This window comes from Patagioenas fasciata, chromosome Z (genome assembly GCF_037038585.1).
Source record: "Patagioenas fasciata isolate bPatFas1 chromosome Z, bPatFas1.hap1, whole genome shotgun sequence".
In the NCBI taxonomy this organism is placed as follows: Eukaryota; Metazoa; Chordata; class Aves; order Columbiformes; family Columbidae; genus Patagioenas; species Patagioenas fasciata.
The window spans coordinates 66,257,731-66,271,206 of NC_092560.1; the positions used below are offsets into that span (position 1 = coordinate 66,257,731).

Here is a 13,476-nt window from a genome sequence, read left to right on the forward strand (position 1 = left end):
AAACTAACGCATTTTTCTTTTTTTCAGATAAACAAGTTTCTTGAGCTAGGAAGAACAAATGGAAATTATAAAAGACAGTAAGATGAACAGCAGCAGCTTCCACAGCAGCTCAGAGCATTGTAATTTAACATATAGACATTACTACTTTTAAGTACTACCATAACGCTTAGACTATTACTAACTAATAGAGAACAGTGTCTCCATCCTTGGAGACATCAAAAAGCTGTCTGAACATGGCCCTGGGTAACTGGCTCTAGGACACTCTGCTTGAGCAGGGGAGAACTGGGCAAGATGACCTCCAGAGGTCCCTTCCAACCTCAACCATTTTCTGATTTAGTGAAGTGTACTACCTGTATTAACAACTTAAGGTAAAAGTTGTTCTTGTCACTTCTATGAGTGCTCACAGTGATGCTAGTAGCCTTCCTTCTTTATGCTTTCAGTTTGCAGAGACTCTAACAACTTTAAGAGCTAAAAGTACCTGTGCACAGAAGAGATCTATGCAACTACAGGCACATTAAAACTTCTTTATAGTATCTAGTGATTTATAATTTACTTCGAACGAAAGACTGTTCTGAAAGGCAAGCAAGTACACAGAATATGGGATACACTAATAACGGGTGTATCACTGGTAGATCATCCCAGTTTATTTTTAGAGTCTCCTTCCATGTTTTTAGACAAAGGAAGTAGGACAGTTCTAACCTGTATGGGCTTCAGTAAAGTATTTGAAAGGGAGATAACAACGACCTTCTAGGATCAGTCATAGGACTGATCTAATTCCTATTTCTTTCCAGGTTATTTAATGATATTTCAGTTTTTCAGTATTCCTAATATTACTGAAATTAGCAGATAGGACAGGTGACTAAGTGACATTGATGTTATGGAGGTATGCTCTACAGAAAGAGCTGGACAACCCTGAGTACATAAATACTGTGTATGACAACAGTATGCTACAGAGGTATGCACTTAAAAAAAAATCTCTATTTAAACTGGGAGATCACTCACTGAAATGAAAAAATGAGGATAAAGATCTGGACATATTAACAGAGTATAAGATGACTTCATGTAATCAATATGTAATAGCTTATTTAAGGTATACTGACACAACTCTATGTTATAGAAATTTTCAAGAGAGGCAGGAAACAAATGAGGCACATGTGAAACCTCTGGGATAATACATAGATTTAACTGTAGCCATTTATTCTCAAAAAGACAACTTCAAATTGAAATATAAAAGCAGAATGTGATCAAGAGTAATTCCTTTCTCATGAAAAAGAGCTGGAAAGGCAGGAGGACTGTTTCAGATAACAAAAGTAAACAGGTATAAATTGGCATAGAACTAGAACATTAGAACACTTGCAATTCAAAGACTGAAACTCAGAAATATACTTTTCCAAGAAGCAGTAGGACAAACCCCCAAAATTACTTTAAAACATAGTGTAATCAATTTATGACATCCATTGTATGATACAGCTGCATTTGACAGTGAGGACACAGACATAGAAACTCAAGATCTCCTAACTCGTAGGTACTTCATAGCACACTTTGAGAGAAAAAAAAAATGAGGTGAGGTGGGAGTCCAGGACAGCAAGGGTGTGAAAAAGCATAAAGAAATTTTTGCACTCTGATGTGCATATGATGCATTCCCATTCAAATGTATCTGCCTTTCCTTTCAGCTGCACTGGTTCACATTCTTCAAATTTAATACTTGAATCAGTATAAGGTACAGTATAAGCCTGTCATACTTTATGAAAAATGTTCTTTAATAAAGAGAATACCAGTTTTCAAGTCTGCTTCTTAAGGTGTGTTGCTAAGAACAGAGATGGTTACTTCAGCAGAAAAAAAAGGTCCAGTTTATTGTGGCTTCTGATATTGCAAACCTATCAGCTCTAATCTCCAGCTATTTGCGTGTTCAAAAAACAATGGAAATTGAATTTGCTTTTTTCTATGAGACAATTATCACATATCAAATGGCTATTCTAAAGACTTTTTTGTTTCACTGGGTTTTTGTACTACTTTACTAATCTATTTTGGTTTTAACTATTTTTCTACTACATTTAATCAAAACAGGTCAGAATCATTTGACAAAACAACAGAACTAACAACACAGAAGTAAATAACAAAGAAAAAAAACACCCACTTTTATACTAAATCTATGAAGTTTTGAATTTCTTATTAATGTTTGACTTAGCAAGCAGTGATAGAAAATGTACTAATATTCTGTGGCAGAGCTCTTGTCTCCACTACTACCAATGAGCAAACACAGCAAAATTTTCTTACTTCTGACCAGTCCAAAGCGACCCACTGTGGGGGACAGGACTGATTGTTACAGGGCTCTTTTTCAATAGGCCGGTGCGTTAAACAGTTCGTATTGTCCAGTGTCTCCTCCTCAGAAGGTCCAATCTTTCTGATACAGAGAACTGTTCGTGAACGCATTCCTCCATCACAGGTCTTACTGCATTCTGACCAATCTCCTATAAACCATCTGGATTTAAAAAAAAAAAAAAAGTTAGAGGACTTAATGCATTTCAGAAACCATAGATAATTGTACAAACCCAGAATCCAAATAGTTTAAATTACAAAACCTAAGTCACTGTTAACAATACACATATTCACAGTGAAATAAAGTGGAAACTTATGGGTCTTTTTACTGAACATTTTAATTTGTTCCTCACTGTAATCTTATCTTCCAGCAATAATACTACTTTATATTTTTCTAGAGCAGCAATTTCCAGCCTAGGCTCTAATAGTTAGAAAGGAGTGTTAAGTCTGAAAAAACTGCAGCTGTATAAGTAGATTCGTAATGAATGTGCCTGAAATAATTTCTCTGAAAGTGGTTTGCAACTGGAAATGTTTGGAAACCACTGCTGTAGGTTATCGCACAAGTTAAAAGCTAGGATGGTTGCCTTTCTAAAATAATTTAATCTCAAAACTGGGTTTTCTGAGAGTTAATTCTCATTTGATTATGAACGATTTATATTTTTTTTAATAAACTACTATACTGGAATGAAAAATATTATTTATTAGAATAAGTGAAGCAAACACTAGTAAAACACGAATTCATCACATAAAAATTAAGTTGACAAATATTTAAAAAATTTAAAGCACTGCATGATAGCTGCTAGAGAGAATTTCTGAGTGTTCACATGTACATAGTAGAAGTCAGGAATTGTACAGTATATTTAGATTACTTTGTGCTGCCACAGAGATTAATGTAGCTGTTAATCTGGCTGCAATGTTTTTCTTTTTTTTTTTTTTCTACTGATGAATGGTTAATGCAGCTCAATTCACTGGAAATATCTCTGACATCATCGAGAACATTTGATCTTCATTATTTCATATGTTGATTAGATACAGTCACCTGAATCATCGTTGCAGAGGATGAAGGTGAAGGCTGGTGTGCTATCACATGTCACCAACATGGCAAAAATGCCATTCTTATATTGCAGAATGTGTAATATATTCTAATATGAAGCCGAATCAATACAAAGAGGCAAACAAATATGCCATATTGTGTCATTAATTTCCCAGTGAAAGAGAATTAATTTGTGATTCTTCAATACCAAACCTACATTTTTACCACAGCAGGGGGAATTAGAACGTCTTCAGAGCTTTGGAGAGGCTAAGTGTGAGTTTTTAGTTGGTTCTATGATTTACTCAAGTGCATTCTGAGGTACCTTTTATGTTTATACTGTGTGACAGGACAGCACTACTTATAGTATTCACAGAACTATGTGTTAGTTATAGCACTACTTATAGTATTCACAGAACTATGTGTTACCTGTATAATTTCTTGTAATATGGAAATTTAAGAGTTACTTATTGCAATAACAAACAAAATATTGTGAACAAAGTCTCTTCTGCTCAAGGACCTAAAGTATAATGTAACTGGCATTCAGTTATAACAGCCTTCTTCTATACTACTTACAGGATCAGAAATCAAGAACCCTTCCTTAAGTGTCTGGCATTTTGTGCTCACCCTGTGGGGAACATTAGAATGGAGGTAGATATGGGCCTTGATATATTAAATCAGATTCTGATTAATATACACTACCCAGTTCCTGAATCTTAATGACCTGAGTTTCACCGTATTCATCAATGTCCCTGCTGTACTGGATGGAGAATCCAGAAGTGTCCTGTTTTGTGGGCTGTTTTTGTTTGTTTTTCCTTGGTTTTGGTGTATTTTTGTGTGGGTTTTTTTGTTTTGTTTTAATAATGCCAGTGCAAAAAATAAAAATTAACTAGTTTGCAATAACTATGTTAACATTACTTTTTAAAGTGCTAATTTCTTAAGAGGTAAGCCACACAAAAGAACAGATTACAGATGCGTTTGGTAAAAAGGAACTGACCAAACACAACCACTTAGCAAGTTCTGCTCTCAGGTACATGGTGTGAGAGTTTAGGCACTTTCAGCCATGCTAAACAGTGTTATCTAAACAGAATCTAAGTGCATATCCTTGTAGGTTAAATATATATTTACATATAGACTGTAGGACAATGTCTCTTTGTGAGACAGACATTAACATTCAAACACGTGCGAGGTGAGAGCAGTGTAATTACTTCTGTTTATGTCAAATTAGTACAGTATGTGACACAGGTAGAATAAGTGTGGAAGACACTGCTCTGTCATCCTGCAACCAGTCACCATCCAGAAGTGGATGATATTCTAGGAAGAAACTGGCTTCATGAAGACCTGTTGGGATTTTAATGTGTTATAGTCTTGTCTCATTCCTCCTGATGTCCTTCATGCTACAATTTTACAGTTTCTAAGAGACATCTAGAAGAGACCACAGTGTTTCTTTATTGTGTAATATCTTCATGTAATCAGCATTAATGATTTTCATGTCCAATTAGAATATAACTACAGATTATCATCAAACTTAAATTATTCAGAGCTTGTGAACCAATAAACTGTTGTGACTCTTTCCTTTTTTATACAAGTTTTACAAGTTTTATTTGTCTCAAAATGTAAGAAGGAGTTATGCACATACTGAAATTATTTTCTAGGGTAAAATATCACAACTGTTTCTAAACAGTTTTTGTAGTAAGACCAAGCTATGCTATAGGTCCTTGCCAAATTTCATTCTTGAACAAATGAGCTGCTGTGTTTTTTATTATAGCATGCAGCTGTCTTTAAAACTACAACTAAATAGATGTAACCAAGTAGGGACCTAATCCTAAAGGCACACACTATTACTGTACAACAATGAGTATCCTGAAGAGAAAGTTACTTGACAAAACTATTACTAGTATTTTGGTCTCCTAAGCAGTTTCTATATTTGCCATTTCTCAAGTGAACATTTTGACCCAGATTTTCATTTATTACACTTAAAAATACAGCAAACATTTAGTATGTAATGTAAATATCTATGGAAAGTTTGTTTGTTTGTTTGTTTTTTAATTACAAGATCTGCTTTGTGTAGTTTAAACACCACTGATCCTCAGCCAAATTAGGCCTCCTCTAGGTCAAAGTATATATTTTCCACAACTGAAACTAAAATCAAAAATCAAACCCAAATATCCTGTCTGGTAAATCAACAGGACCATAATACTAGATAAGAATTTTATACACATTTGGTCAACAGGATTTATTATAGGTTACAAAGACTTCTCTACCTATGCAAAACACATGTCCATCTTAGTGATTAATGACTTACTCAGGTGGGCAAGGCTCAGTGTTGCAGGCTCTTTGGTTTTCTGGAGGCTTACTGTCAGGGTCACAGTAGTTGTTTTGTACAATGGAGCTGTCATCCAGCCTTTTACACACCACCTCTTGTTTCTGCACACCTTGAGACAAAATAAAACACCATTAATTAACCATTCTTGCTCTTCTACTTGTTGAGTAAGAGTGCATTTTACCTATTGATTATTAATCCTAGCATCCCACTTGAATTGGCTGAATGCTGCAGGGGTGTGAGTTCCAATTGACAGAACGCCCCCTGACCACACTAGATATTTTATTTTACTTCAATTTTAGGCCACCCAACTGAGAGAGGTTTTTAAATTGCTGTTGTTTTCTAAAACAAAGGGAATATATTTATAGATTTACTAACAGATTGTTTTTATTTGTATATTGCACAAAATCCATTTTCTGTCTACCCCTTCTCCTAGTAAAAGACACTTAAATTTCCAAAGAAAACATCACCAAATAGAATGTGGTCACACTTCAATGCAGAATTATTGTTTATGTGTTCTGGTTTAAAATAAACCAGCAATAGTGGGAAACAGTGTTGCATTTTTATACATGTCATCCTATAAACATTGTCTTCATTAAAATAATAGAAGTATTATTCATTCTGAAAGATGCAGCTTGTCTCTGTGAATGCTCATTTTGTCTGGCACTTCCAGCTCCTCTTTCATTGTTAACCATCAACAGGGCAATTTAGAATTGATTCTTATTCCCAAAACATCATGACATACTGCTGCCAAGTCAACATTGCAAGTTAGTGTATTAAGCAGATTTTCTGATTTTTTAAAACTACAGGATCTAAAGAAAAGCATTAAAGAACCATTGCTATGACAACAGTTCAACTCAGAGTATTGCTGTAAAGAGTAGCACACATGGTCTCCACCTCTCTTTTTAGAACAAGTTGCATGATATTTGCAAGCATAAAGACTGTGGATCTGCAATTCATATACAGTTCTTATTGAACATGAGTAGTCATTAGACTGAAATAATAGGATTATCTGTATCATAAAAGTGGCAAAAAGCCCTGAACCTTTCTTAAAAACAAGGTAATTATTTTACTTTTCCCAAAATGCGAAATGCATACAATTAAATTGGGATTAAAACATCCTGTCTTCAAGTATCTGCCAACTTGACTTTACAGTGCTCTCTTCATTTATAGACAAGCTTTTTATAGGAAGTAGATGTGTAATAATATAATTAATTATATGTTTTTCAGACACCAAACATCCCACTAAAAACACGGAATTTCTTTCACCAAATATTTGTAGTCCTTTTTGTTCACTATAAACAAGCTAATCAACTTACTTTTGCAATTGCCTCTTTTGTTACTCATTATGGACAAGAGTCAAATTTCCTACTTTGGTTCCTCAGATGTGACCTACACAGAATACAGGTATTTGATTCCAACAGTGAGTCAAACCTAGCCTTGAGATGTCTTGAATGTGGCCCACAAAGCATCCTGCTCAGCTACAAACTGAAGTCCCTCAGCCTACACAGACAGGCATGTGAAGTGTCTTCATGATGTTTTGTGTAAAGAACATAGGAAAAAATGGTAGCCTCCTTTTGTATGAGCCTTGGGATGGCATGCACCCCTCCATGAGGCTGCAGATGCAGGAGTAGGTGGGATCCTTTCTCATTCTGAGGAGACTCCGAATTCCCATGAGGACACAATAACTTCTGTGACTTAGGGATTAATTTAGGTAAGGTGGCAAGACTGTGGTTTCTAGTCTGTAGATTAGTTCTAGTTCTTATTCAATTACAGTCCAATGTAAAATGTCTTAAGCATCCTGAGACCAAAGGATGAGAAACCATACCCGTCTCTGTGCTAGATGAATTTCTTATATTGTGGATACAGGTTCAACTCTTCCTTGTCCTCCTGCCATGGGCCCCATGAATCTTGCATCCCTGGCTGCATCATAACCCAAAAGCTTATTAAAAAGTCTTCCCTCTCCCTGCCCTCTTAGACTTCTCAAATTTCTATGGCACACAGTTAAAAGCACTCTTCTGGAGATGTACCCTCAGCTGAAATCACTCTGCAATAGGGAATTGTTATTTAATAGACAACTGTCATGACATCCTGCAAAATATGGACATTATCCCTCACATAAAAATAGAGATTTGTTAATTCAAATATTCTCACAAAAACCCAGCAGTCTGCATCCTAAGCACAGAAGAATGTTCCATTTGTCCTCAGCTCTTAATGGTCATGTTTCTGACAAGCAGAAGAGGAATCACATTCATATCATATCCTTTCTTACAGTCTGCTTGTGTAGGAGGTGAGACACTCAACAACACTCAAAATCTCCCACCTCGTCACCTCACCTCAAAATTATTAACCATGTTGAGACCAAATGTGCTTAATGCTGGAGTCTTCACTCTACTGTAGTACTTAAATCCAGAGTCTGTAGCTTTGCTGCTGGGATATCTCCTTTTTGATTAAAGCTACACTTAACCTTCACAATATAGACACTTCAAATCATCTTGTAAGCCATTTCATACATCTGATATATCAGGTTATCCATAAACATCACAATAATTTTAAAGTAAGCTTTATTTATTAAAAAGATACTGATTAATATGTGACATGTCTTACAGGTGAGCCAGGTAAACCAATCAGCCTCTTCATTTTGCTCTTTTTCTACATATTTCTGAATGTCACAACATTAGACAACAGTAGGTACCACTAAGCAGTGTAGAAGGCTGCCAGACTGTTTTGCAAGTATATCCTACATACCAAAAATCTATATGATCAAGCTAAAAAGAAAATACCATTTTCAACAGTATTCAATCTCAATTTTTTTGGCTGATTTTCAATTTTTGTACTTTAAATGATGCATTTTGCTAGATAGTTAGGTCCAGCTGGAATTGATACACAACTCAAACTATTAGCATGGAGGACTCTCAAGGGCCTGAAGTACACGCCTTCACAGCTGTTGGTCAATTCTGTTAATATACAGATATTTTCTATCAGATATTCATCCATCAGGTATCAAAGATTTTAGAGCTTCACGTAAAGATGTTACATTTATAGCATCCTCAGCACTTAATAATTTCAATTACATGAAATGATACAAGGCTGAAATTCAGTGAGATCTTGCACTGTAAGGGCAATTAAATAACCTTGGAACACAGGAACTTTGAACACACAGCTAGAAGCAACACCCTTCCATTGCTGGGAACCGTAAACTGATGAAGTTCCACTTTATGCCTAGGTGCATCTTTTTCCTCTGAACTTCACACCTGTGGTTGTCACAAGTCAAAACATTCTTTCAGTTTGAATAACTTTATTGCGTTAACCAAATCAACTCTTGCAGTTTCTGTGTTGTTAGATGCAACATTCCTCACCATCCTTCTGTACATCTCCTCACATTTGGGTTTATTACAGCCACAATAATAACCATCCCCAGTACTCCAGAGGGATTTTACTAGTGTTTTATCCAGTGCCATTAGCACTTTAAATAAATACATCCTAAATTTACTCCAGAGGGATTTTACTAGTGTTTTATCCAGTGCCATTAGCACTTTTAAATAAACACATCCTAAATTCAAATCTGCCTTTATAATGACTACAACGTATCCCAGTCTTGTCCATATGTCTCCTAGTGCTGCACTGTCACCAAATTCCATCAGAGCTTTCTATTTTTTATGCTGCCATGAAAACGAGAAAAACTGAAGTCTCATGAGTCATGTGAAACATCTTTAAGAAGCCCACTAGGCTCATTGCCTTTTGGCCTGTTAATTTAAATTTTAAACATGCCTCTTGTTCCATAATAATTTCTAATTCTCTTTTAGGTTTAGCTTACAACAAAAACCTAAGTCTAGATCAATGAATCTACTACATATACTTGGTCTAGAAAATTAGTTATATATTAAAATGTATCTGGCTAGTCAAGCATGATCTATCATGATACTCTTCCCCATTTGTCACTTATTTCTAGATCGTCATACATTTTCAAAATTTCAAATCAGTTAGTAGTTCAATGTTGTTATTTACATCTATGTATATTTATATATACATACAGACATACAGAGTGAGAGATGATTTTCCTCAGTTCTCTACTCATTTAGTACTATTTTAGTAAAGACATAACAATTGCAGCATAAAAGAGAAAAAAGAAGTTTACCAGATTTATAATAACTTCCTTTGGTTCTTGACAAGTAAGTGGAAGATCTAAATATTTGAGAAGCTATGACAAGGTAATTCACTTTAAATTCTATAATCTATGCAAACACTGGCAACAGATGAGTATAATTAAAATCAGATCTGACAACCCGAGTAGGAGTATTTCTTTTGCAAATTTCTACTTAAATTTCACCATGATTAGAAATAGTATTTAAAAGGGCTAGGCAAACAGCAATGCTAGTAACATGGCATTGCTACCTGGCATACAATTTGTGTTCATCTCCAACTGATGAATAATTATCCATCCTTTATATCACAAGCTGCCTGAATTCTTTTAGTGGCAGATAAAATAGGTTGCATGTTGCCTTCACAATGATATTTCCCTCAAATATAATTGCTTTAAAATAATAATTTATAAATACTTCAGAATTAAGCAATTTAATGATGCATACCATTCTCACAAACATAATTATGGGATAGCATGGATACTAATGTTATATTTTCATCAGATTTTCTGCTGGTTTCAGACACATTTCCTTCTAGGCTTTCACTAAAATTTGGCAGCCTCAGTAAACTCATTTCTGAGGACCTATGTACTAAGAAAGTATTCTGCAGTACTATGAACACAAGGTATCACTGCTTCAGTTTCAAAAGAATTTAAGTCAGACGTGTTATTTATTGAACACTGGTCAGGTAGCATATCACCCGTAAGATATTCACCACTTCTCACTCACACAGTGAAGAATCTTTAATCCATGTCAGGAGATATATTAATCCAGTTTTAAAATGTTCTGCAGCATCTTTCCACACAACATGTAAACTTTGCATCATGGCTGTCTAATTACAGTGCTATTTAAAACAAAATCTCAGAAACAAAATTCAGCTTCTAACTTTAAGACAAGAAAAAGAAATGGAAAAAGTACATTTTTTACACAAATGACAGCTACATCTTGGTTAAGCCCTGTGGGTCTTGAAAAAAATATTTTTAAATTATCAGCTCTTCCCTGAGTATATGGTCTCTCTTAAAATAATCTTAAAAGCACAGCAATCAAGTTCATTTAAACTCTTGGGGGAATAATTACAAGCAGTTAGACAGAAACATTCTGCTTTCAAATCTACAGATTTATAGTTTATAATAGAAGGCATAAAATGTCCTCATGACTGGTCAATGCAATCCTAAGAGAAAACAAAACTCCAGTGGTTTAGTGACCATGATCTCCAGAGACCTGGGATGTTTTGCAGATTTCAACTAACAAATAGTCTGCATGACTTTCAGCAGCCAATTTTTAAATTACATGGAACATATTTTATTCTTAAATTAAAATTGCAGGCATGTAAACGCTATCTCTATTTCTAAAAGTAAAACAAAAATTGTGGTTTGTGATTGCAATAATTAATTACAAAGATGCCAGTACCAATACATAGTAAAACCTGCATCACTAAAACTAGTGCATGCTGGTTAACCCAGACATACTTTCTGAGCTCACTCATCAGATCACAAGATGTTCATCACAGAGCCAAACTTTTGCCTTGATGAGGACAAGTATGTTTTATTTGTCTAAAGACAGTTCCATAATTCATCTGAGGGCATGAAAGAAAAATACAGTAGGCACCACTCTACAAGAGTGATAAGCAAGCAATTCACTTATAATACTATACTATTTCAGAAAAAACAAACAAACAAACAAAAAAACCACAAACACACAACAAAAAAAACAACAAACAACCAAAAAAACCAACAAACATTAATATCTAAGACATTTAACTCATCTGGAGATGAACTATAATAGAATGAATGACAATGCTTGGAACACCTGATAAATTTCAGATAACAAATGATGTCATTTGTTGCCATTTACTGCTAGAATTTATTAAGTATGGAAGAAATTTTAAAAGGGAGTTATGCACTTACTGAAGTTTATTTTTAAATGTATACAAAAGTAAAATGACACAGAAGGATTTTTTTCTTTTTTTCTTTCTTTGGGTTTTTTTAAAAGTCATCACTAACAGTTCCCTTCCTTGCTAAGAATACTGGATCTGGACAAAGTCATACACTTACCCTTGGAAAGCTACAAGAAAACAAAAGAAAGGACAGGCACAAGAGTAAATAAACTACAATTCTGTGATATGTAAGTGATATAATCCTTTCCTATTTTAGCACTTTCTTCTATTTCAAGGCCTCATGTCATTGTTCTGTTTCCCATTTCTACATATTCTGGTTTTCCCTCAGACTTTGTCATGAAATTACAAAGTAATCAGGTTCTTAAAGAAAATCTTTGGGTTTTGTCGTCTTTTCTGAATTTCAGTGAACTGTTCATCCTTCTGAATTCCGTGTGTTCTCTACTCTCCCACACTTTTCTGTATAGATGAACTTGCACTGTGCATTTTGGTATTCTCTGGCATTGTTTTATTGTTGTCTTGTCCAAGTCTTGTCCACCAGCTATAAAGACCTATATGAGATAGTAACAAACTTTCCTTCTGAAAACTCTTCACTCAGAGTAGAACAGTGGACTTTCAGGGAAAAAAGGGAATTAGTATGGAGAATACATGTACCTCAGTTGTACATAATGCTCCCATAGAGGAAGAACTAGTTCAGATATTATAAATTTGTATTTTAAAGAAAAGTTTTTAAATATAAAAAAATACTGGTTCTAGTGTGCAAAAAGAAAAGCTGCAATTTTAGATTTCCATGCCTAAGAACAGACACTAAGAGATATTAAAAATGAACAAAATGATATTATCATCCTACATATGAGTACATGAATCCAGCAAAATAAAGGAGTTGTCTGTTACCAGGCGAGTCTTTTTAACTACCTGGTAAATATGAATAAGTTAGTTTTAGAAAAACTTAAGAAAATAGCAAAATAAATCTCAGACTTTGGTGACTTTATTTCTGCTTGTTTCACTATATGTAACATGATGCTCCCTGGCACAGAAACTATGGAATATTTTGTTATTTTCCCCTTTAACATGAATCACTCTACTAAATACACATCTGACGACCTCTCATGAAAGACTAACTTCCTTCTGGTTTTTAGAGGCAATCTAAACATATAAGTGTTGGTTTCACAAACTTTCATTTCTCTCTTAGGTCACTCTATAAAAATACAGGGGGAGAAGAGGTATAATGTCTACTGTAGAAAGAGTCCATTGATTTCAGGTGCCTGGCTGAGTTTTCAGAATACTTTGCTCTACACACACTCCATGCAACAATGAAATTCATTGCATGCTTCAGAGGTCAGACATTCCAGAGAGGTACCCATATAATGATGAATTGGTAATTAGCAAGTAAGACTGCAATGTGTGCTTTTAGCTGCTCAGCACCACACGGGAGTCACACAAGGGAGCTCTGGCACTGTACTGAGCTGTGCTACTTCCTACCATTCCATTTGCCATGCTCTTCCTTCTCTGCAAAACTAAGACGGGCTAGAAGGGAGGTGCTGTTTAAAAAGCTAAAGTCCTTCTACTGTTCAGATGTGACTCATCAGTACAGCAGAGATGAACATAAGATAGAAGTTCAGTGGAAAAGAGAGCATTTTACCATCTAACTTAAGATTGTAGGTTATCTGTCTCCAAGACAAGGTCTGCAAGCAGCTCTATGAACAGCTGAATGTGCTGAATTGCTCTCAAAATGCTATGAAGAGGAATCTGCACAAAGATCAGATCC

At 35.0% G+C, this 13,476-nt stretch overlaps 1 protein-coding gene across 6 annotated transcripts in view; it reads right to left on the reverse strand.

Annotated features, from left to right (window-relative positions):
• Window positions 1–13,476, reverse strand: part of ADAMTS6 (ADAM metallopeptidase with thrombospondin type 1 motif 6) — a 150,764-nt gene that overhangs the window by 14,829 nt on the left and 122,459 nt on the right. For 5 of the 6 annotated variants that reach the window (XM_071801811.1, XM_071801812.1, XM_071801810.1 and 2 more), the window contains 2 exons: window positions 5,655–5,784; window positions 2,278–2,482 (listed from right to left, as the gene is read on the reverse strand). In XM_071801811.1, the coding sequence (XP_071657912.1) occupies window positions 2,278–2,482; window positions 5,655–5,784 (335 nt within the window). Of the gene's footprint in view, window positions 1–2,277; window positions 2,483–5,654; window positions 5,785–13,476 lie in introns of those variants that run through there. The other variant, XM_071801813.1, reaches the window with a different exon arrangement.